This window comes from Phyllopteryx taeniolatus, chromosome 5, assembly GCF_024500385.1.
Source record: "Phyllopteryx taeniolatus isolate TA_2022b chromosome 5, UOR_Ptae_1.2, whole genome shotgun sequence".
Classification (NCBI taxonomy): Eukaryota; Metazoa; Chordata; class Actinopteri; order Syngnathiformes; family Syngnathidae; genus Phyllopteryx; species Phyllopteryx taeniolatus.
The window spans coordinates 12,180,007-12,205,536 of NC_084506.1; the positions used below are offsets into that span (position 1 = coordinate 12,180,007).

The window sequence follows — 25,530 nt, forward strand, 5'->3', positions numbered from 1 at the left end:
TCTCCCTGTCCCTGCAGCTGAAAAACACCTCCACAGCATGACGCTGCCACCACCATGCTTCACTGTTGGGACTATATTGGACAGGTGATGAGCAGTGCCTGTTTTTCTCCACACCTACCGCTTAGCATTAAGGCCAAAAAGTTATATAATTGGTCTCACCGGCCCAGAGAATCTTATTTCTCACCATCTTGGAGTCCTTCAGGTGTTTTTTTTAGCAAACACCATGTGGGCTTTCATGTGTCTTGCACTGAGGAGATATAAATATAAACACACACATACACACACACACACACATCGTTTCCCCAAAAAATTTTTAATATCATGGAAAAGTTTATTTACTTCCATAATTCCTTTCAAAAAGTTAAACTTTCAAATATAGATTCAGGGCCCACAATTTAAACAATTTCAAGTAGTTATTTATTTATTACATAATCTGGGCTTCCAGCTCATAAAACCCACAAAATCAGGAATTCAAAAAAATTGAATAGAAGAAATTCAAGAAATCAGCCCAAATTTGGGAGGCCATAAATGTTTTCAACTGAGTGTCACACACTAATCATCTACTAAACCAAAAGCACTAGGGTTAGAGTTAGTTTGGTTCAATTGTCTCAGTTGGGTTCAATATGGGGAAGACTGCAGACTTGACAAATGGCCAGAAGACATCGATACCCTCCATAGGATGGGTAAGCCACAAAAGTTCATAGCTAAGGAGGGTGGCTGTTCACAGAGTGCTGTGTCCAAGCATATCAATGGAAGGTCTAGTGGAAGGACAAAATGTGGCAGGAGAAGATGCACCAGCAAAATAGATGACCGTGGGTTTTTGCAGATTATCAAACAGAAGATTCAAGAATCTAGCAGAGATCTAGAAAAAGTGGAATGGGAGTCACAGCTTCAAAAACCACCACATTTAGACACATCCGGGAGATGGGCTACAACTGTCGGGTTCCTCGGATCAAGCCATTTCTGAGCATGAGCCAACGTAGGAAGCGTCTCAACTGGACCAAGGAGAAGAAGGACTGGACTGTTGGCCAGTGGTCCAAGGTCCTCTTTTCCGATGAAAGTAAAGTGTGGCTTTCATTCAGGAATCAAGATCCAAGGGTTTGTCTGTGAAATATCCACAGTCAGTCATGATTTGGGGTGCAATGTCCAGTGCAGGTGATGGTAAACTCTGGTTTCTTAAATCCAAGGTCACTGCAACAGTTTACCAGAATGTTTTAGAGGACTTCATGATTCCTTCTGCTCAGGATCTTTATGGAGATGCAGATTTAATCTTCCAGCAGGACATGGCCATGCCCATACCCCCAGAAGCACCAAAACCTGGTTTGATGCCCATGCCATCACAGCGCTTGACTGGCCAGCCAACTCGCCGGATCTAAACCCCATTGAGAATCTATGGGGTATTATCAAGCGGAAAATGAGGGGCACCACACCCAAAAACAAAGAAGAACTGAGAGCAAGCATCAAGGAAATCTGGGTTTCCATAACTCCCAGGCAATGCCATAGGCTGATTGCCTCAATGCCACGGCACATCGAGGCAGTGATTAAAGCAAAGGGATTCCCAACCAAGTATTTGAAGATTAACATATCATTCTGAAAGTACCATATTTTGATTTATTTAATGTGACCCTAATTTCTCTTTTTTTCTACAAAAACTGAGAAGTAAATGGAATTCCTTATTTCGTTGGTTTTATGAGCTGCAAGCCCAAATTATGTAAAAATAAACAAATGAATAAATTGTTTAAATTGTGGGCCATGAATGTATAATCTATGAAAGTATAATTTTTTGGAATGTAATTATGGAAATAAACTTTTCCATGATATTAAAATTTTTGGCAAAGCGTCTGTGTGTATATATATATATACACATACATATATATACACATATATATATATATATATACACACACACATATATATACATATATACATATATATATATATATATATATATACACACACACACACACACATACATACACACACACACCCTCTATATATATTCGTAAGTTATTCAGGTAGACATAACAGCACAATGAGAAGAACAAACTTTTGATGTGTCAAGGTACAAACTCACTCGAAGACAGTGTTTGAAGCATCATGACGACATAAGCCGCGAAAGAGGGTAGCATATTCATACATGGTTTCTAGGAAAAATGTTTCCAATACAAGACCAGACACGCTGCTCAGACAGAGGGGTGCTGTTTGCGTCAGTCACCACTAAACTAGTGTTAAGACCTTGCTTGTAGCAAACATCGTGTGCAGTGCAGAGACCTCGGCACAAAGAAAGCTTAATCACAGGGAAGCCCAATCTGTCTTTAGATCCTGAAATACATCCTTAGGACGTCAGATCCATCCTGACAAAAAGCTGGAACTGCGATTGAGCATTTACGAAATAGAATCTGACGCTTAAATACAAAATACAATTGAAACCTCTAAGGTCTAACACAAGCCTTTCTGGGACAGTGATCTACTTGATGGATTAATACTTGTTTTTGGGGCAAAGGAGGGCAGCGGGAGATCAGTTGTGTAACTAACCTAGTCCATATGAAAATATCCTATCGCTGCAACATGCCTATCAAAAGAGACATCTCTTAAAGTCCAAACATGCAAGCATCATTCTCCAAAACAAAGTCCTACTGTCTGACAAGCTCAGAGTAGCTCTTAGAGCAGCCATAGCAGGCACAAAGATAGTTATTGTTGCTACTAGCAGGGTGTTTTGACTGAAAAAGAAAAAAATGCAGCAGTACATTACACATGGCATGTGGAAAAAACACCTGCCCTCAGACACTGATCAAGAGTGTACCCAAAAAAAAACCTCGCCCTATGGTGAAAATATTCACATAATTTATACAGACAAGCAGAGAAAGAAGAAAACAAGAGAGAGTAGACCACTACAATGGCTGTTCAAACCCATCAACTCAGGTCCCTCCAAGTAGTGAGAAGGAACACTTAAGACAGCTCAAGTATTGCTGCTAGCCAAAGGACAACAATCTGCAATTCCTCAATCCATGTGCGACCCTGCCTGCTTCTGCACTAAAGGAGAAAGAATGACAAACAACAATAGCTTTAGGGCCTCATGTCTGAGAGGTTAATAGCAGCCATGCAACTCGCTTTCACAGCTGGTGATGAAACACTGAAAATAAGGTTCGAGTAGAGCGGAATTTGCTAGTCATAAATCATGCCGAGGTTTACTTTTCTGTTCTTTTTTTAATCCAGTTCAAAGAGCTAAATAAATGGTTCTAAGTCTCCACACATAATGATGAGACTAGAAAAAGAAATTGGTTCAATAAGAACTTAAGTTTTTGTTCAAAGTACAAGACTAAACTTGTTGTGACACACTTAAAGACCATGCTAGGCTATTTTAAAGCGACCTGTTTGGTAGGTACAGTTGTCCACTAATCTCTAAGCTGTTAGTTTGATCCCCGTCACCTTGACTTCGAGCAAGATTCAGTGACCTCATTTGGTCTTGGTGGACACACTATAGCAGACTGAAAGATGAATGCAAAGGACTGTATTTGTATAAAACACAATGGCTATACTGTATGCATCAGCTTGATGTTCATCAACAGTACATACTTACTGTGATTTTATGCTCTCTCTCCACAAGACACTAATACTGTCTTGCAAATGGGAATGAGATGCAAGCTGTGTATTTGCAATGTACTTGTGGCAGTTGCCAACCACAGGTAACACCTATTTCCAACCTAAGTAAGCAAGCAGATTGCATCATCACTCATTTTACACAACGAATGAGATGGGAGCAAGATGTGGGTGCAGAGGTGCATTTAAAAAAAGGAAACAAGGGATCCATCTTGCGTAAATCTACTGGCAAAAGTTAGGAAACGGCTCCTGCTGTGATTTTAAATACCATGTGATTAAAATCTAAAATGTCTCCCGTCTGTACATTTGCCAAACATTTTAGCAACCGGTTGTTGAATTTGGAGAGCAGGCCACATTCCTTACATTTGAACCAACTGCACTCCACTTGACCCATTTCAGTAGTTATTTGACATTGTGCTTCACTGTTCCAGAGTCGCAACTGTTACCACTATAAAACCTTCACTGTACAAGCAATGATTTACGTAACATTTTAACATGTAAGCAGATGTCAACCACTGTTATATCAATGCATTAAAATCAATCACACTCTTTTAACAGTCTCCTCCCTTTAATGATGAATGAGGAGGGGTTATAAACCCACGGAAGCACACATTATACAATTTCAGAAATCCTATTCAGAATCCCTTGGAGCTGGAGCCTACCCTAGTTGACATCAGGCTAAAGGCAAACTAGACCGTAGATTGGTCACCAGTCAATCACAGGGCACATACAGAGACGGACAACTATTCATATTCATATTCACACCGTCCCTCAGTAGGAACTGAACCCACGCAGGCCAGTGGGTTCAGGTCAGTCAAAACCACTACGCCAAAAATGTCAAACTAATTTTTGTTGCGGGCCACATTGTTGTTACGGTTTCCCTCAGAGGGCCATCATGAGTAAAAGCATGCAACGGCAATGAATTCTTGATCAATTTTTTGGTGTAATCTTGGTCTCATTTTGTCAAAATGTAAGCAGCACGATAAAGAGGACTGTTTGAATACCATCTGGAACTGAACCAAGATATGTGGTCCATTCATGGAACAAACACCCGTTATGAATTTTGCTGTTCAGCTCCTTGTTGGAAAAAGCAAGTTATGCAAAATGTAGACGTCAAATTTAGTTCACCTGTAAAGGTTAGAGTGCATTTTAAGTTGATCCTGAAATTTCACCCGAAAGCCAAATACGTATTTACCGGTATATATTTTTGTGAGTAATAAACAGTATACTACTCTATATCCTGCTACATGTACTGTACATTATAGTGAGGCTAACCAGTATACCTAGAAAATTGATGGCTGGTTGGAGAATTATTGCACGTTTCCACACAAATCTGAAAAATAAATAACTTATTAGAGGAAAGCCCTCAATAAATGTTTCCACATGTTCATCACCTCCACTCCAGATGTGCTATATAGTTAAACAAGATTGAATCACGGTGGCTTGTTGACATTGTTATTGGAGCAATGCATTCTCAGACAATAGTATTGTTCATTTGAAAAGTGATAGGTTTAAAAAGGGTCAACTGCAGGCCAATTCTGATCCAATGTCACTGCTTTGCAAAAGCAACCCGGAGTGCAAACTTTCTTTGGTTGACACTAAAGAAAATCTCAGCAGACGGCCTCTCTTCTCAAGCAAAGGACTTTATATGTGCCCAAAAAGGTGGCAAGCACAGGCAAAGTCGTAAACAAGACCCCGGAAACTTTATAAAGAAATGCAGACCCACATAAGTTGTCGTTTGTGAGCCACATTACATGAATGTGTAAGGATATACACGCACAGTTAACGGGACAGTGTGAGAGAGAGAGAGACACACACACACACCGTGGAACTGTTAGCATCAATCAATTTATCCAAGACTGTATGAAATGAAAATTCAGGGCTCAATCCAATTCCTGTTCGGCTGAGACGTTCGCCAACTGTACAGCCGATGGTTCAATGGGCTCTGTTATGACTTCAGCTTCGTGGATAGATGTGAAAAGGAGACATTCCAGGAGTGCTACAATGTGAAAACGTGTACAAGAAACTCCACAGTGCGAGCCACGACAGCGAATTGTTTCCACTAAAACAAATTGCGCAGATTATTTTTTTTTTAAACACTAAAGTGTAACTGGATAGCTTAAATCACAGCAAAGTTACTTACCCAGACACTGGCCTAACTTTTTCGCCGTTTAAGTCGGTTTAAAAGCTTCCCTAAATCCCCAAAATGTCGAGTGGCTCGTTCGTGAACTTCTCCGTGTCGACCAGTGCAGCCGTGGGTCCACATCGCTACGCCATGATGCCCCCCGTCACAAGACGGCTGGGAACGTGGTGACGTCACAGCTGGAGGATCCCACCCTGCTGGCCCTGGTCGAGCCTGGAGTCCTGCTGCGTTCATGTACAGCAGCCAAAATAGGATATACTGTGTATATATGTTTTTATTTTTAAATTATGCTTTCAAGAAAAATGGGTAATAAACCATCATTTAGTTTGATTCATCCAGCTCAACTATCATCGATACATTTTTTACCTCCTGCTTTTATAATCTTAGGTCTGTTATTTATGCATCGTTTTTTTTCCAGCTTCTGTAATTTTAGTTCCGTCAACGTACATATTTGAAATAACACAAGCAACATCTAGCGATCGTTAGCGTGTCGACAATGGAAAATTGACCATTTGCGACCATGCTTATTAAATCCATAAGTTAAATCGCAATGTTTCTCTTTAAAAAAAAATAGGAATGAGTTATCTGCACAGTGTTATGTAATGTATTACATGGTTAAGATAATTTGGGGACGTTTTAAACATTGTTGGGTTGTTTCTTTGTATAAAAACAGTGTCAAGTTTATTACATTTTCTTAACTATTATTTATTAAAGCCCTTAATCACAGAAGAGTCTCAAAGGGCATCACAGGCCCACAGTTGACATCCCCTGATATAAACCCCCAACCAGGCACAACAAAGTACCATAACTGTCAGAAAAAAATCAATACAGTCCTAAAATGGCACGAGCGTGTCGTTTAATGTTGCTTTTCTTCTCTGGTAGTCCTAAATGTAAAGCATTTGACATCATCAATAGTTGATGACAGATGAGATTTTGTCAAATAGATATACAGTACATAGACAAATGCAAGTAATGCACCACCAACACAGAAATTTAACACAATAAATAAGGCAGGCATCAATGTCTCATGTCCACTTTATCACGGAACATACTTTTAAAAAAAGTCTCAATCCAAAGTTGTTGAATGGACAAAACAAGTTTAGATCAATCATGGACTCCCATTGCCGAGTTCGTTTTCAGGTGCCTCTCCACGCTCACAATGCAGGGATCACATTCCAGCATCCTTCTGATCCAATCATCATCCAATGCTCCCTCTATGAACTCCTCCACAGTGATGACGGCGACAGACGTAACAAGGTCAGGCAAAGATTGTGAAAAAGGAACCCGATAACAGGATCTATTTCCACCATCTATAAATATTCTCTTGCAAACAATAGGCATGTTTGCAAGACATACATTTTGGTAACAGGAGGAACCACATTTCTAATCTGACTCTTAAAACACCACTTGTATGTTCATGTCATGTAGAATACAGAATCTGGATATGTTGATTACAATAAGTACATTTTGCAAAAATAATACTGTATCCCCTTAAACCCTTGTCTAGTATGTTTGCCCAATACACAACAGCAAGATTGACTATCATACATTAATCTGATTTGTACATTACAGAACTCATAATCTGGGTTGAGTTTATTGGAAAGATAGAACAATATGATGAATCGATAAATACAGTTAAAACGTTTTGGGCTCACTTGGAATTTTATTTTTTTAAAGAAAAGCAATGTTTAGATTTACTTTACATACAGTAAATTGTATATACACTCGTGTACAATAGTTTGGGGTGACTTGGAAATGTCCTTATTTTTTAATAAAACATTTTTTTCCCCTTGCTGAACATAACATTCAATTCATCTGAATGTAAAATACATTATCTGTGGTTTAAAAAAAAACAACATTGCATAGTTTAAAGAAAAGCAATGTTTAGATTTACTGTACATACAGTAAATCGTATATACACTCGTGTACAATAGTTTGGGGTCACTTGGAAATGTCCTTATTTTTTGATAAAACAATTTTTTTTCCTTGATGAACATAACATTCAATTCATCTGAATGTAAAATACATTATCAGTGGTTTAAAAAAAAAAACATTGCATTATTTTAAAAAATAAGGATATTTCTAAAAATAAACAAACAAACCAAAAAAATTTACAACAGTGTGTTTTCATGGAAAACAAAACTGCCTGGATGACCCTACACTTTTGCATACTAGTGTACATACCGGGGATATAAAAAGTCTACACACTCTTGTTCAAATACCTGGCTTGTGGAGGAAAAAATAAAAGACCAAAATAAATAACCTTTTTTCCCCACCATAATTGTCACCTATAACCTGTCCAACTCAATGAACAAAATCTTTTAGAGAGGGCAGGTAAAAAATATACAACTGAGATCATGTGGTTACACAAATGTGCACACTGGGTGTGTGGCTGTGTAACCTCATGTTAAATGGGACTCAGCACACACCTGCCCTGTTTAAATTGCATCTGATCAAACCCAACTTAAGCTTTTCCTGACATTTTTGGATTCACATCTTATAGTACAAGGCATGGTTTGTAGAGAGCTTCCACAGCATCAGAGGGATCTCATTGTTGAACGGTCAGGAGAAGAGTACAAAAGAATTTAATATAACATGGAACACAGTAAAGACAGTCATCATCAAGTGGAATAAATATGGCACAACAGTGACATTATCAAGAACTGGACTTCCCTCCAATACTGCTAAAAAGAAGTGAAGATATCTTCCCCCCCCCAATTGAGTTACATGTTATAGGTCACATTAACTTTTATAATGATTTACCTTGGTATCATTTTATATCATAAAAACACAGGAATTGGTGTGGAGACTTTATATCCAATGTGTGTAGATACATGGGGAAATGAATACTCTTACCATTGTTGTCTTTGTCTAATCTCAAAAATATCTTGTTAATACAGTGTTCAGCTGTTAGGGGGTTTGGTTAAACCTGCTACTTCATTCATCTTGTAAACAGCCTGTGAACATGTGGAGAACACATGCCAGCTGATGTTATAAACTGACATGTCAAAAACAAACAGAAAACAGATACACTCAAACACACCTGCATAATGCCGAGCATCTCCTCCCTTATGATGGCACCATCTCCATCTTTGTCAAAGAGCTTGAAGGATTGGCGCAGTCTCTCCACTGCTGAGCCTTCAGTGAGCATGCTGATGGCCATGACATACTCTCTGAAATCTACCAACCCGTCCTGGAACAAAAGGTGCTCTTGTTTTAAGATGGCTTTTTTTTCTTCCCTTTTGCTCACTGGCTGTGTTTTCAGTGTGCCTTTCTTACGTCATTTCTGTCCAGCGTTCAGAATATCTGTTCTGCATACTCAGCTGATTCCCTGCCGACTGTTATATTGCAGAAATGTCTTTGAAACGCATGAAGAGTAATGAGTCCACTCGGGCATTTATTAATAAACATTCTGCCACAAGACCAGACAAAGAAGACACATCTCTATTTATGGGGAAGAACAGTTTTAATCGTTAATTTTCATTAAATGTAATTTTTTTTGTCAAACTATATTAAAAATACATGGTTTACAGCCATTTTCATGTCATTTCCATCTGAAAGACAGGGGAGATTGTTGCCACATGGGTAACCCTAACCCCTAACCCCCAAGGGTACGTTAAACTCAGTTAAGTAAAAAAAATTTCAATTTGGAAAAGAATATAAAACATTGGTTAGTAAACACATCTATGATATTCAGTGCATGTTGCATAATATTTGATGTGAATGTTTGTTTAATGGTTGTGTTCAACAACTTTTTCAAGCTTAATGATAAACATTTTCTGTGCCTGACTTCAAAGTTCACTTTCAAGTAAAAAACAAAACAAAACAAAAAAACAATAATTTTGCCCTTGTTTTATTTGATGCAAAATCTAGTGTGACATCTTACCTCATATTACATACAATTTAAATGGATGGCAGGGGCAACCTGTCACATGTTCACACTAGCTACTAGAGTGCTTAGAACTCTGCACTGAAGCAAAATATACAAATGACATGAATACGAAACATATACCTGAGACTTTGGTCTTTTATCTGGTACACATTTTGTTTATATATGATGTATTGATTCCAGGAAATATATATGAGTAAAAAGTGTGACATCTAGCCCTGGTCTCCCTAGTGATTCACCTAATCAAAATTTTAACTCAAAATTTGGCCAGGGTATGAGTATTGTTTTGTCTCATAATGGTGTTACAGGAAGCAAGAAAATTATGTACAATAGATGGAGAATCAGATTAGTAGGATAAACATATGTCCAAGGTCAGCGTGTGGGGATTACATGTGAGAAAGCTTGATTACACCCTGAAGATGAGTGCTCCGATAATTAGGTCAAATTATTTTGAACCACTTGTTCAACAGCATTGCAAAAATAGTCAGGCTCAGACTTGTGCTACTTTCAATAGTTTTAATTTCCTCATTAAATACAACAAAGTAAGTTAAGTATTGTCACACAACATTTTGGTCATTGTGGAAGGACTGTACATAAAATTTTTGGAGAGTACTATATGGGTGAGGGAGGCAAGGCTTCACTTTTTGGTGACCCTCTGCAGAGCAATGCACATTAATTTGTACCATTCTTGCATTCATTAGTTCTATTTTTCAAGTTCATAATTCCATTTCACACACACACACACACACACACACACACACAAAGAACAAATAGACATTACCTGGACCATTCATATAGCTCTGCAATATAAGACTCTCCTCTCCAGTGACATACACTTGCAGCCTGGCCCATTCTATGGAGCAATCAGTCTGAGTTGAGGCTTCACTTCTACACAACAAACAAATCCCATTTTAGAACACTGCCTTAATACAGTCTGTCTGAAAATGACTAAAAGCTAATCACCTTCGTGGGTGGAGTCAGCCTTTATATGCAGATAGCAGGAAATTGAAATGAAACAATGATTTCAATACAGATGTTAAAGTATCTCTACATCGTACTCCTTCAACCTGATGATGCCGCATACATACAGTAAGGTTAGACCTCTACCGGTCAGTTTTTAACCACTTTTTTTTAAAACTCATCCATCCATCCATTTTCTACCGCGTATCCGAGGTCGGGTCGCGGGGGGAGTAGCTTTAGCAGGGACGCCCAGACTTCCCTCTCCCCAGCCACTTCATCCAGCTCTTCCTGGGGGATCCCGAGGCGTTTCCAGGCCAGCCGAAAGATGTAGTCTCTCCAGCGTGTCCTGGGTCGTCCCCGGGGTCTCCTCCCGCTGGGACATGCCCGGAACACCTCACCAGGGAGGCATCCGAATCAGATGCCCCAGCCACCTCATCTGGCTCCTCTCGATGTGAAGGAGCAGCGGCTCTACTCTGAGATCCTCCCGGATGACAGAGCTTCTCACCCTATCTCTAAAGGGAGAGCCTGGACACCCTGCGGAGGAAACTCATTTCGGCCGCTTGTATCCTGGATCTTGTTCTTTTGGTCACGACCCACAGCTCGTGAGGTCGTGACCGAAACGTAGATCGACCGGTACATTGAGAGCTTCGCCTTTCGGCTTAGCTCCTTCTTTACCACAAAGGATTGATACAAAGTCCGCATCACTGCAGACGCGGCACCGATCCGCCTGTCAATCTCCCGTTCCATTCTTCCCTCACTCATGAACAAGATCCCAAGATACTTGAACTCCTCCACTTGGGACAGGATCTTATCCCCGAACTGGAGCGGGCACGCCACCCTTTTCCGACTGAGGACCATGGTCTCAGATTTGGAGGTGCTGATTCTCATCCCAGCCGCTTCACACTCGGCTGCGAACTGCTCCAGTGAGAGTTGGAGGTCACGGCTTGATGAAGCCAACAGAACCACATCATCAGCAAAAAGCAGAGATGCAATACTGGGGCCACCAAACCGGACCACCTCTACGCCTCGGCTGCGTCTAGAAATTCTGTCCATAAAAGTTATGAACAGAATCGGTGACAAAGGGCAGCCTTGGCGGAGTCCAAGCCTCAACGGAAACGAGTCCGACTTACTGCCGGATATGCGGGCCAAACTCTGACTCCGGTCGTACAGGGACCGAACAGCCCGTATCAGGGGGTTCGGTACCCCATACTCCCGAATTACCCCCCACAGGACCCCCCGAGGGACATGGTCGAACGCCTTCTCCATGTCCACAAAACACATGTAGACTGGTTGGGCGAACTCCCATGCACCCTCAAGGATCCTGCCAAGGTGTAGAGCTGGTCCACTGTTCCACGGCCAGGACAAAAACCACACTGCTCCTCCTGAATCTGAGATTCAACTTCCCGACGGACCCTCCTCTCTAGCACCCCTGAATTGACCTTACCAGGGAGGCTGAGGAGTGTGTTCCCCCTGTAGTTGGAACACACCCTCCGGACCCCCTTCTTAAAAAGGGGGACCACCACCCCAGTCTGCCAATCCAGAAGCACTGTCCCCGATGTTCACGTGATGTTGCAGAGGCGTGTCAACCAGGACTGCCCTACAACATCCAGAGCCTTGAGGAACTCTGGGTGAATCTCATCCTTGCCACCGAGGAGCTTTTTAACCACCTCAGTGACCTCAACCCCAGAGATAGGAGAGCCCGCCTAAGAGAACCCAGACTCTGCTCCCTCATGGGAAGTCGTGTCGGTGGAATTGAGGAGGTCTTCGAAGTATTCTCCCCACCGGCTCACAACGTCCCGAGTCGAGGTCAGCAGCGTACCATTCCCACTATACACAGTGTTGATGGTGCACTGCTTCCCCCTCCTGAGACGCCGGATGGTGGACGAGAATTTCCTCAAAGCTGTCGGGAAGTCTTTCTCCATGGCCTCACCGAACTCCTCCCATGCCTGGGTTTTTGCTTCAGCAACCACCAAAGCTGCATTCCGCTTGGCCAGCCGGTACCCATCAGCTGCCTCAGGAGTCCCACATGCCAAAAAGGCCCGATAGGACTCCTTCTTCAGCTTGACGGCATCCCTCACAGTTGGTGTCCACCAACGGGTTCGGGGATTGCCACCACGACAGGCACCAACCACCTTACGGCCACAGCTCCGGTCGGCCTCCTCAGCAATGGAGGCGCGGAACATGGTCCACTCGGACTCGATGTCCCCCGCCTCCCCCGGAACATGAGCAAAGTTCTGTCGGAGGTGGGAGTTGAAACTCCTTCTGACAGGGGATTCCGCCAGACGTTCCTAGCAGACCCTCACAATACGCTTGGGCCTGCCACGTCGGACCGGCATCTTTGTGGCAGCCGTGGCCCAATGGTTAAGATCATCGCCTGCCACCGTGGGGGACCTAGGTTCAAAACCCCGACTGGACCATCCGCCAACATCCCCCGGACGCACGGCTGTGGTGTCCTTGAGCAAGACACTGATACCCCGAAATGCTCCCCGGGCGCTTCAGCTGCCCCCTGCTCCAGTGTGTTCCACTAACATGTGTATGGGTTCACTGTGATGGGTTAAATGCAGAGAACAAATTTCGTGTGCATGCATGCATGTTCATGACAATAAAAGATGATTCTTCTTCTTCTTCTTCCCCACAATCGGAGCCAACTCACCACCAGGTGGTGATCAGTTGACAGCTCCGCCCCTCTTTTTACCCGAGTGTCCAAGACATGCAGCCGCAAGTCCGATGACACGACCACAAAGTCGATTATCAAACTGCGACCTAGGGTGTCCTGGTGCCAAATGCACGTGTGGACACCCTTATGCTTGAACATGGTGTTCGTTATGGACAATCCATGATGAGCACAGAAGTCCAATAACAGAACACCGCTCGGGTTCTGATCGGGGGGGGCCGTTCCTCTCAATCACGCCCTTCCAGGTCTTACTGTCATTGTCCACGTGAGCATTGAAGTCCCCCAGCAAAATGATGGAGTCCCCAGCGGGAGCGCTCTCCAGCACCCCCTCCAAGGACTCCAAAAAGGGTGGGTACTCTGAACTGCTGTTTGGCGCATAGGCACAAACAGCAGTCAGGACCCGTCCCCCCACCCGAAGCCGGAGGGAGGCTACCCTCTCGTCCACCGGGGTGAACCCCAACGTACAGGCGCCGAGCCGGGGAGCAATAAGTATACCCACACCTGCTCGGCGCCACTCACCGTGGGCAACTCCAGAGTGGAAGAGAGTCCAACCCCTCTCGAGAAGACTGGTACCAGAGCCCAAGCTGTGCGTGGAGGCGAGTCCGACTATATCTAGTCAGGACTTCTCGACCTCACAAACTAGCGCGGGCTCCTTCCCTGCCAGAGAGATGACATTCCACGTCCCTAGAGCCAGCTTCTGTAGCCGGAGATCGGATCGCCGAGGTCCCCGCCTTCGGCCACCGCCCAGCATGCACTGCACCAGACCCCTATGGCCCCTCCCACAGGTGGTGAGCCTATGGGAAGGGGGACCCACGTTACCCTTTCAGGCTGTGCCCGGCCGGGCCCCATGGGTGCAGGCCTGGCCACCAGGCGCTCGCCTTCGCTCCATAGGGGGGCCCCGGTGACCCGCGTCCAGGGCAAGGGAAACCTGAATCCATTTATTGTACTCGTCATAGGTTTTTTTTTTTTTTTAAACCTTCAGGAATAATTATTCCTAATGAAAACAAGTGTACATTGAGTTCACGCGACAGATCAACACAAAGTGGTGCAAGGAAAATGCTTGAAATCTACAATACTGTATGTATGTGGTGTGCAAAAGGACTCCCGGGGTCATACAGTATGTTTCATAGTGGTCATGGTGCATTCAAGGTAAAGTGCAATGTTTCTTTTTATGCCCCACAGAGCATATAACATTTAGGCCAACTTCAATTTTGGTCTCAAAAAGTTGTGTCACTATCATGGCTTTCAGAAAGCAACAAAAAACAGCTCCCCCCACAAACCCCAACCCAACCACAATGGAGTTTGTCCTTACCACTCTTCCATAAAGGCCAGATTTCCAGAGCGCAGAACTAATAGTTGGCCATTGGAAAGATGAATGAATACCTTTTCAAGTCCCAATTTTAACATTTTTACTTAAAATAATAATTCAAAAGATCAAAAGTCAGCACTTACATAATTGTAATTATAAATTTGATTTTGTGTCTGGATCTACGGTTTCTGATAACTGGAAAAAAAAATGGACATTGGTCATGTTGGGAGTTTAATCAATTAACATTTATTAATAGGACGGCCTGGGAAGAGATACCACACTTGTTAATTGTAGCAGCAATATGCCATTGACAAATACAGTAATGGCTTCCTCTCGAGCCAAATATGAAAGAGTAAACTCAAGAGTGGCATGATGTGGCTGAAAACAGTATCATGTTTAATAAAAGTCAAATTCAAGCTCAAAAGGTTCTGTACTGGGGCAGTTAGTTGTATATTTGCACACAAGCACCTGTCAATCATAAAATCATATAAAAGCGTGATGCCACTGGAAAGAGAACAGGTATAAAATCAGAACATAACACCTAGCAAACAAAATCTATGATTTCACTTAAACAGGAGGTAAAATATAAACCCTTCCTCTAAAGTTTACCATTCACAAAAGAATCTGACAACAATGGGAAAATGGAGAGCTACAACAGTGCAAAGATTGAACTCAAAGAACGGACATACAATGTGGATGCTCTAATAGACTATCTTGTGTCTGCTCTCCAAATATGTTCAGGTAGTTAATGCATAAGCCACCATTACAGTATCTGATTTATTTAAATGAAGACTGGCACAGCATGCCACGTGATGTCAAGTCAAATCCAAAGATGCAACTGAACATCATATAAGAAGCCCTCCTTTCAGTCAGCTGAGGTGTCATACAAACCGCTCTATTGCGGGCCAAAGTGGAAATGTCCAAAGGCACATTGGACAAAAGCAGGAGTGTCCACAAGTTAATATGCTCTCTATCTGTTGGCTCCTCGTATTTCAAGCATATGACAAGAGACACATTATTCCTCATGAATCATAAATAGCTGTTATTATAAAATGTTTCACAATCCCAAAAGGACAACACCAGTAGAAACAATGGCAGCATGGATACATAGAATTACAACATATAACTCAGCTGGTACTCAGTCTTTAGCCATCTTGGTTTTAGGGACTCAATAGTATACGAACAATGTGTGTATTTTAACATCTCATCATTCACAATGCATTGAAACATAATAGTTCTTCATCTGCACACATACACAAAATGCCTGTTAGGGTAACAGATGAGCTTGTGATGCATTCATTTCGCATTGATGAACGATACTTTCCACAAATCGAAATGCAACAGAAGACAAAGACAAAAGTATTGAGACATCTCTAGCAAAGAGATGGGGTTAGACTTGAGTTCCACTTTAATCTAAAATATTAATCTTATCAAGACTTTCCCCCCCCACAATTTTATGCTTTATGGTAAAAGTTTGGTGAAAACCCCATTCTGTTCAAGCACGACTGTGCCCAAGTGCTTGCAACAATGACCATAAAGGCATGCTTGGGTGAGCTTTGTGTGGAAGTATACGAGTCCTGGCCTGTGAAATCTGTTAAACACCACCAGTGATAAAGCAACATCATGAGCAAGCAGGACTTTTGTCATCATCAACATGTCTTAACATGAGTGATTTCTAATTTCACCAATTGCCAAAGAAACCTCCAAAATCATGTAGAAAGATTTCCTAGAATAGTTGAAAGTTAGCGGGGCTGACTCACTTCCTGTATTTGTAATGGCCAGGTGTCCACATACTTTTGTCAAAATTGTGTTAGTTTGTGTGTTGCTATTTGAGACAACTTCAACTCATCGAAGGCCATCTGGTTGAACAGCTCAACAGCGAGACAGAAGTCCAACGTACAGCGGCTAAAATAATTATCTAACGTCACCATATTTCCAGAGGTGCTATTGATGAATATTTCACCAGATGTTGGAAACAACCCAAGTAATCCATACATACAAAGAAACTAGAACAAATAAGATCAGGAATTAAGTTGTGTGTAATAATGTGAAAATACACAGGGAACAAGTATTGAACACACCAACTGTATTTATTTAATACTTTGTACAAAAAACGTTTGCAGTGACAGGTTCAAGATGCCTCCTGTATGGAGAAACTAGTTGCAGGCATTGCTCTGGTGTGATTTTGGCCCATTCCTCCACACAAGCAGTCTTCAAATCTTGAAGGTTCTGTGGGCTTCTTTTAGGGACCTTGAGTTTCAGTTCTTCCCATAGATTTTTTATTGGATTTGAGTCCGGTGATTGGCTGGGCCATTCGAGCAGCTTTATTTTTTTTTCCTTTGAAACCAATTGAGAGTTTCCTTGGAAGTACGTTTTGGATCAATATCCTGATGAAATGTCCACCCTCGTTTCATTTTCATCATCCTCATAGATGGCAGCAGATTCTTGTCAAGAATGTCTCAGTACATTTGCCAATTCATCTTTCCTTCAATAATGTGAAGCTTACCAGTACCATTTGCTGAAAAGCAGCCCCACACCATCATGTTCCCACCTCCAAACTTCACTGTTGGTATGATGTTTTTAGGGTGATGTGCAGTGCCATTTCTCCTCTAAACATGGTGTGCATTATGGCATCCAAACAGTTCAATTTTGCTCTCATCCGACCAGACTATATTCTCCCATTTTATAACTGGCTTGTCCAAATGTTATTCAGCAAACTTTAAATGAGTTTTGACATGTATTTTTTCAGCAATGGGTTCTTGTGTGATGAATTGAGCGTACATACAGCCCATGACAGCGGAGTGCATTACTCACTGTATTCCTTCGGACAATGGTACCTGCTAATTCCAGGTCTTTTTGAAGCTCTCCACAGTTGGTCCTTTGCTCTTGGACAACTCTTCTGATTATTCTTTGCACTCCTCAGTCAGAAATCTTGTGAGGCGCACCAGATCGAGGCAAATCTATGGTGGTATAATTGGCTTTCCACATACGTATTATGGCCCCAACCGTGCTCACTGGAACAGTCAGAACCTTAGATATGCACCTGTAACCAATGCAATCATTATGTTTTGCAACAATTACCGCCATTTCTCGTGTATAATTCGCACCCATGTATAATACGCACCCCCAAAGTTAAACCCTTCTACCTATGTAAAATGCATTTTTACTGCCCTACTTTTATTTAGTGAATTAGGAAACACACAGTTGTGCTCAGGTGTTTGATTACCCCGGCAGAATTTGTAAGATGGGTACAATTCTTTTATTTTAATGGGATTCAAATTAAACAGTCAAGCATTATAATTCAACAAAACATAACCATAAAGAAATTAATGATGGTTGTTATTCAGTCATCAGTCATATTAAAAAATATATATATATTTCACAAATTCTGCCAGGGTATGTAAATTTATGAGCACAACTGTACATATATGCAGTCATACCCGTCATATTGGAATTAATGTGTAGGCTACTCCTTTTTTATAAAAACTAGGTGGCGGTGGCATTTTGGAATGAACGTGTACAGCTTTTTCATAACCAATAGATGGCGGCATATTTTTATGAAATGTGAATGTTTTTTCCATTTGCCCCTATACCTATGTATAATGCGCACTATTGACAATTTTTTGGGGGAAAAAAAAATGCGCAATATACACGAGAAATTATGGTAGTTTGCGTTGGTCTTGAGACAGCTCTTTGCGCTTACCCATGAGATGTGTCTTGACTAACACCTTGGCAATGAGACCTTTTTGTAGGCCATCAGTTAGGACTGAAACAGCTGATGTTCATTTGCACTGACAAGGGGCTGGATTACTGTTTGATTATTGATAGATTGCAGGTGTTGTCTTGGCCTTTCATGCCTTTTTGCACCTACCTTTCTTCATGGGGTTCAATACTTTTTCCCTGTGTCATTGCACATTATTACACAACTTAATTTCTGATCTTATTTGTTATACTTTCTTTGTATGTATGGGTTGCTTGGGTTGTTCCCAACATCTGGTGAAAATTTCATGTCAATAGCACCTTTGGAAATATATTTAGTGAGGAAAAATGGTGACGTGTCAAATACTTATTTCAGCCACTGTATATACCACACAAGCCACTCCTGTTTAGTGTGTTATGTGCAATGTCAACTGTGGACAAAACAAGATGAGGTAACTTTAACTGAAGGACTCATTCAAATGTCAGATCACAGTACAGCAACAGAACTTTACCTGTATGATAGAAGAAGTGACAATTACAAGGAAAAAGAGACGTAATTCAAACATTTATGGAATGCATGATGACTGCATGATATAATCCCTTAAATCTATTAATGGATGACTGCCACGGCAATAATATGAATAAAAATGTAAACTGCTTATGATAAAGCAGACCACAAGAAAGAACAGTTGCACATGTGAACAGAACAGTTATATCATTCAAGTTTAAATATGTAGTGAAATAATGTAAAATGTTAAATACTGCTACAGCTGCTAACAACTGTCTGACTGTATTGCATGCTTACATTGGGCGGCTTTGTTCCCCGTCACTCCTGAGTATTCACCTCTTCTGTCTGACTCAAAAAATAAACTATATTATATCTTTAATGAGACAGATTTGAGGCGATTGCTAAGCCATTGTCTCTTAATTTCTATTGATTAAGCATTGCACTGCTGACAAACCCAGGGGGAGGGTGACAAAAACAGCTGCTCTGCGGCAAATGAAGGATGGATGAGTTTCACAAACACGCAAGGACAATTGCTCCATTTTTAGCAAAAGTTAATGTTTAAAGAAAAAAGTCAATTCAGTGCGTTTTTTTTTTTTTTTTGCAACACTCCAATCCTGTATTCAAGTGGAGGTGGAAAACATAAACAGGATTCCCAAACTACTGTTTTTTTCGACAGTGTCCTTTGGACATCATGGATTTACCAACTGTATGAGGCCTCACTGATTAACCACGGGCTGACAGTAAAACAACATTTTCCATGGCAGGCAGTTTGCAGTAAGGCTTTGGAGGCATAGGTGCCTCCTCCAGAGAACAGCCTTATAATAGGCAAAACAGTTGCCTGTTAAGAAGATACGTTCAAACAGGTTTTAAGATTGACAAATAAATAAACTGGAAAACCTGAAAGTTTTTTTGTCACGGTCTCGCCTTTCAACCATGGGGATTCTATACGGACCATTGCATCTCTTCAAAGTCCTCGCCTTCACCCAAGTTTGAGTCCGTCTCCAGGAGTCTCATGATCACTGCCATAGCTGCTTCATCATTGCTAAGACTGCCAAGGCCTGGTCCAACAACGCTGTCCAGGTCGACCTGTGAATTATCTCCTGTGGTGAGTTCAGAGAAAGCAAGGTTATTGAGGTGCAAGGAATTTGGATCGTAAAGACTGTTTTTCTTAGGGTACACGTTTACATGACAACAATGTAAAAACGCACAAATCTTGGATTTTTGAAAAAAATTGCATCTTGACAACAACACTGAAAAAGAAACCACTGTGAACCCCCATTTACTGAGGGGAATATTGTCAAGGGAAAAACGTTAAAATAAAATATTCACTCGAATATACCTACTGTGAAGCATGGGGGTGGAAACATCATGCTTTGGGGCTGTTTTTCTGAAAAGGGACCAGGACGACTGATCCGTGGAAAGGAAAGAATGAATGGGACCATGTATTGTGAGATTTTGAGTGAAAACCTCCTTCCATCAGCAAGGGCATTGAAGATGAAACGTGGCTGGGTCTTTCAGCATGACAATGATCCCAAACACACCGCCTGGGCAATGAAGGAGTGGCTTCGTAAGAAGCATTTCAAGGTCCTGGAGTGGCCTAGCCAGTCTCCAGATCTCAACCCCATAGAAAATCTTTGGAGGGAGTTGAAAGTCTGCCCCAAAACATCACTTCTCTAGAGAAGATCTGCATGGAGGAATGGGCCAAAATACCAGCAACAGTGTGTGAAAACCTTGTGAAGAATTACAGAAAACGTTTGCTCTCTGTCATTGCCAACAAAGGTTACAGAACAAAGTATTAAGATGAACTTTTGTTATTGACTAAATACTTATTTTCACCATAATTTGCTAATAAATTCTTTAAAAAAAATAAAAAATAAAAAAGTGTGATTTTCTGGATTCCCCCCCCTCATCTTGTCTCTCATAGGTGAGGTATAGCTATGATGAAAATTACAGGGATCTCTCATCTTTTTAAATGAGAGAACTTGCACAATTGGTGGCTGACTAAATACTTTCTTGCCCCACTGTATACACACATGAAAAGGAACTTAACTGCCTCATGCAACTGGTGCCTCATCCAACTGTTTTTGACGGTTTGCATTTTCAGGCTCCAAAACAATTGTGTAAAAGAATGAATTTTCAGTTAAAAAGGGTGCTGTTTAAATGGCCGCAAAAGGGGGAGCAGGATCATAAAATGTACCCATGAGTGTCTCCCCTCCAGGAAATGGAGTTTCCTGGGGGTCATCCTCTGAGCTGGACTTCTCTGGCATCGCCATGTCTGTAGCGTCCCCATTTGGCACCTAGACAGCCAAAGACAATGATGGTAGGGAGGGAAAAAAAGTATATTTGGAGACTAAATCTAACTTCACAAATTAGATGCAAACATCCTAAATAAAATAACTCATTTACTACAACAGCGGCACGCAAAATTGAGGGATTCAGGGGCCACTTAAAAGAAAGCTTATTCAACATACTAAAACCAATCAATCAGTGTGAGAAAACATTTTCTCAGCAATTATTTATACATACAGCCAACAAAAATAAAAGTAAGATCACCTGCACAATCCAATACAGTGTAAGACAAATATCGGAATGAAATCTTCTGCCTTTAACAAAAGGTTCTTATGCTCCGTTTTGATTGAAGAGGGGTATTAATTATTCATTATTATAATCATTATTGTGGTTATATTTTGCAATGATGTTGAACTGCATTATACTGATAGCTGTTTTCAATATTTTGACTCTTAGGTAGAAAAATGAAACAACTAAAATTTAGGAACAGTTCTCAGTAAGATGCAGTACAGTTCGCAGACAAGCACAACCTAATGTGGGCTGTATAAAGTATTTTTTTTAGAATATGCGACGTGCTGTTCAAAACCAAGCTGTGGTCTGGATATGGCCCACTATTTCTATCTATCCAACCATCCATCACAGAACAGGAGTTGTGAAATGCTCGGCCATATCCCGGCATACTGTGCATAGCAATATATAATGAGCTGCAGTTACCATCCATCCATCAATTTTCTCTACCGCTTATCCTCACTAGGGTCGTGGGCTGATGGAGCCTATCCCAGCTATCTTCGGGCGGGAGGCGGGGTACACCCTGAACCGATCGCCAGCCAATCACAGGGCACATAGTAACAAGCAACCAATCGCACTCACATTCACACCCACGGGCAATTTAGAGTCTTCAATTAACCTACCGTACATGTTTTTGGGACGTGGGAGGAAACAGGAGTGCCCGGAGAAAACCCACCCAAGCACAGGGAGCACATGCAAACTCCACACAGGCAGGGCCGGGATTTGAACCCCGGTCCCCAGAACTGTGAGGCTGATGTGCTAACCAGTCGTCCACCGCGCCGGCAGCTGCAGTTACTTTTATTTTACTTTCTTTTAAAATACCAAGTCATAATGCCGCATTTGTTTTGATTGAAGTCATTCAAAAGCAATGCTGGAGTTAACTTTATTTTTTTATTTTATTTTTTTTACACAGGAAATTACTGTACTTATATATGAAACAACATTCAATCAAGTAATCCATCCATCCATCCATTTTCTGAGCCGCTTCTGCTCACTAGGGTCGCGGGCGTGCTGGAGCCTATCCCAGCTATCATCGGGCAGGAGGTGGGGTACACCCTGAACTGGTTGCCAGCCAATTGCAGGGCACATACAAACAAACAACCATTCACACTCACATACACACCTACGGGCAATTTAGAGTCTTCGATTTATGGATGTTTTTGGGATGTGGGAGGAAACCGGAGTGCCCGGAGAAAACCCACGCAGGCACGGTGAGAACATGCAAACTCCACACAGGCGGGGCCGGGGATTGAACCCCGGTCCTCAGAACTGTGAGGCTGACCCTCTAACCAGTCATCCACCGTGCTGCCCTCAATCAAGTAATGATTTTTTAAATTGTAGCAGCAAAAAACCCACAAAAGGTTACTGAACGTCAATTACTGGCCAATAAAAAACAAAGGTGTGTGTGCCACTTCTAGCTACAAGTTAAAATTTTCTGAAATAGAAGTACCTCTATGCTATTCTATACCAGTAGCATGTTTTTAAATAAACTATATTTTTATTTTGTCTGTTGAAACACTGCTTCTTTTGATTAATTAAAAAGAAATCATGTAACTGATGAAACCAGTGTTTATCAGCTTATTAAAGGCGCTTGGAGGTATTTTCAAACTGAATTTGGATGAAGTGTACAAAATTCACTTACATTGTTCTTGACTTGGTTGTTAGTTGTTTGAAGTGGAGATTTGTCCAGTGGCAGACTAAACGGACTCACATTACCGCTGGAGGGTGACGAGTTCATTCTAAAGCAGCACAGAAAATGTCAACTTAAAATTATATCAGATATTTATGACAATGTTAGAGAGAAGAAAAAAAGAGAGGTCAACATCTGATATTATGATTCCCCACCTGTTAAAGTCAAGCAGCTCATTGGCAATCTGGGTTCCAATAATTCCAGCATATATCCTCGTCTCGGGTTTGGTAGAGATGCCTGGTAGAATGGGAAGAGATTTTTTTCCATCCTCTAAAATAAATCAGCAATAACAGAAGATGCACCTTTACCATACTTGTAAGCCTCAATTATTTCTCTTGCCTATATAATAACACATTTTAACTGACCTCCTAAAGCGTTTGAAGACTGTTCGGTCTTGTTCCCTGACTGACTTGATCGACTGTGATCATCATGCCTGTAGTGAGAGAAAGGAAGAGCCCGGATGAAGTGGCCACTACATTTATGCAATAACTTGTGTAGCATCTACTTACGATATGACTGTATTTGTTGACACGATATATTCAACTTCTTTGGTCCACGGGTTTACAAAACTAAACCACTGACTTTGCAGTGTGACAAAGGAGCCATATTTAGTTTTGAACTTGTAGCTGTTTGTTTCTATTTTCTCTTTACTTCGCAGCACTGAAGAAGGGAAACAGTCAGGATTAGAGAAAAACAATTGTGTCGCAATGCTTCACTGCCATCTCGGAACTGCTAAGAAATTCAACTTACCTTTTCGATGACTGTCAGCTAAATGTGGTAAGTCATCTTGGTGGAAGTACTCATAGCATGAAGTCCCAAGCAATTCTTGGGGAAGGTAACCAAGAATGGTTGTTGCTCTGTGAAGTATCAGCCGTTGTTAAAATCCCTTTAAACCACTTGTGATTAATAACAGTGTAAATTAAAGTGTAAAAGCAACGAAATATGACAAAAATCCAAATGGAATACAGTAAACATTTGGCACTAAAGAAATCCAAACTGGTTAATTTGTGAACATGGATACTCATACGTTTGAATTAAAAACAAACACTTTAACAATGTTTTCTATTGACATTTTTTAAAGATTGCAGCACGCGAATTCCAGTTTACCTTTGATCAACAAAAGTGAACTTGCCATCCATGGTATAGCGTGTGATGAACTCTGTGGCTTTGACCCGGAAATCTCCATTAACTTGAGGCAACGAGTGGGAGTGAATGCGGCCCACAGCGACCAGACAGCTGAAATGAGAGCCATCGTGCTTATCTGCTTCGCCCTCACCCTCTGCTTCCAGCTGACTGGAGTGCCAACTGCGCATGTAGCCAGTACAGTGGACAGTACAGTACTTCTGAGACTCTGTAAGCACAGACACAGATTAGATTGAAATAGTTCGTCTTCTTTGACATGTTTACACATACATACATGGACAAAATCGTTGGTAATCCCGTTAATGAAAGAAAAACCCACAGTGGGCACAGAAATAACTTGAATATGTCATATACATAAGTCATAAATAAAAATTGAATGAAACATAACCACTTAAAATCTGACATTGCTTTTGAAATGTGGCTCAACAGAATTTACAAAATAAATAAATAAACTCATGAAACAGGCCTGGATAAAAATGATGGTACCCTTAATGTTTTGTTGCACAACCTTTTGAAGCAATCACGGCAATCAAACGATTTTCGAAACTGTCAATGAGACTTCCGCACCTCTCAGCAGGTATTTTGGCCCCTTCTTCATGAGGAAACTGCTCCAGTTGTCGCAGGTTTGAAGGGTACTTTCTCCATATGAGATATTCCACAGATATTCAATGGGATTTAGATCATGGCTCATAGAAGGCCACTTCAGAATAATTCAATGTTTCGCTCTTAGCCATTCTTGGGTTTTTTTAGCTGTGTTTTGAGTCATTATCCTGATGCAAGACCCATGACCTGCGACTGAGACCAAGCTTTCTGACACTGGGCAGCACGTTTCTCTCTAGAATACCTTGACAGTCTTGAGATTTCATTGTGCCCTGCACAGATTAAAGAAACACTGTGCCAAATTTACCAAAGTAGCCCCAGAATGTAACAGAGCCTCCCCTCCATGTTTGACAGTGTTCTTTTCTTGTTATGATTCATTTTTGTGATGGCTGATGTGCCTTGCAAAAAAGTTACAGTTTTGTCTTCTCTGTCTTCTTCTGGAAATTCTCCCAGAAGCTCGGTGGCTTTTGAGCATGCAGTTTAGCAAATTCCAGTCTCGCTTTTTTTATGATTTATTTTCATATCCAATTAAGTCCACTTTGGCACAAACAATGACGGACGGTGCTTTACCTTTCACGTGCTTGTCTATATAGCGCTTTTCTAGACACTCAAAGACACTTTATAATTTCACACATTATTCATTCACTCCACAGTCACTCCTGCTGGTGGTAAGCTACTTGTGTAGTGACAGAAGCGTGGCTGCCATTCTGCGCCTATGGCCACTCCGACCACCACCAA

At 41.5% G+C, this 25,530-nt stretch overlaps 3 protein-coding genes across 8 annotated transcripts in view; all 3 read right to left on the bottom strand.

Annotated features, from left to right (window-relative positions):
- The window catches only part of ppfibp1b (PPFIA binding protein 1b), a 35,932-nt gene extending 30,021 nt beyond the window's left edge, over positions 1-5,911 (bottom strand). For 2 of the 3 annotated variants that reach the window (XM_061772741.1, XM_061772740.1), the window contains exon 1: positions 5,744-5,911. The gene's annotated coding sequence lies outside the window, so the exon portion shown is untranslated. The remainder of the gene's footprint in view (positions 1-5,743) is intronic. The other variant, XM_061772742.1, reaches the window with a different exon arrangement.
- Positions 5,912-6,463: 552 nt separating this feature from the next.
- si:ch211-245j22.3 (uncharacterized protein LOC563798 homolog) lies at positions 6,464-10,522 on the bottom strand. Its single transcript, XM_061772755.1, is given in 6 exon segments — positions 6,464-6,986; positions 8,602-8,667; positions 8,669-8,700; positions 8,787-8,936; positions 9,023-9,101; positions 10,414-10,522. Coding segments are annotated over 6 exon segments (537 nt in total). The 5' UTR covers positions 10,485-10,522; the 3' UTR covers positions 6,464-6,847.
- The window catches only part of bmal2 (basic helix-loop-helix ARNT like 2), a 38,345-nt gene continuing 22,355 nt past the window's right edge, over positions 9,541-25,530 (bottom strand). For 2 of the 4 annotated variants that reach the window (XM_061772750.1, XM_061772754.1), the window contains 8 exons: positions 24,157-24,400; positions 23,800-23,906; positions 23,559-23,709; positions 23,415-23,482; positions 23,205-23,319; positions 23,002-23,098; positions 20,980-21,079; positions 14,799-19,882 (listed from right to left, as the gene is read on the bottom strand). In XM_061772750.1, the coding sequence (XP_061628734.1) occupies positions 19,725-19,882; positions 20,980-21,079; positions 23,002-23,098; positions 23,205-23,319; positions 23,415-23,482; positions 23,559-23,709; positions 23,800-23,906; positions 24,157-24,400 (1,040 nt within the window). In that variant the 3' untranslated portion in view covers positions 14,799-19,724. Of the gene's footprint in view, positions 10,521-14,798; positions 19,883-20,979; positions 21,080-23,001; positions 23,099-23,204; positions 23,320-23,414; positions 23,483-23,558; positions 23,710-23,799; positions 23,907-24,156; positions 24,401-25,530 lie in introns of those variants that run through there. The other 2 variants (XM_061772752.1, XM_061772753.1) reach the window with 2 other exon arrangements.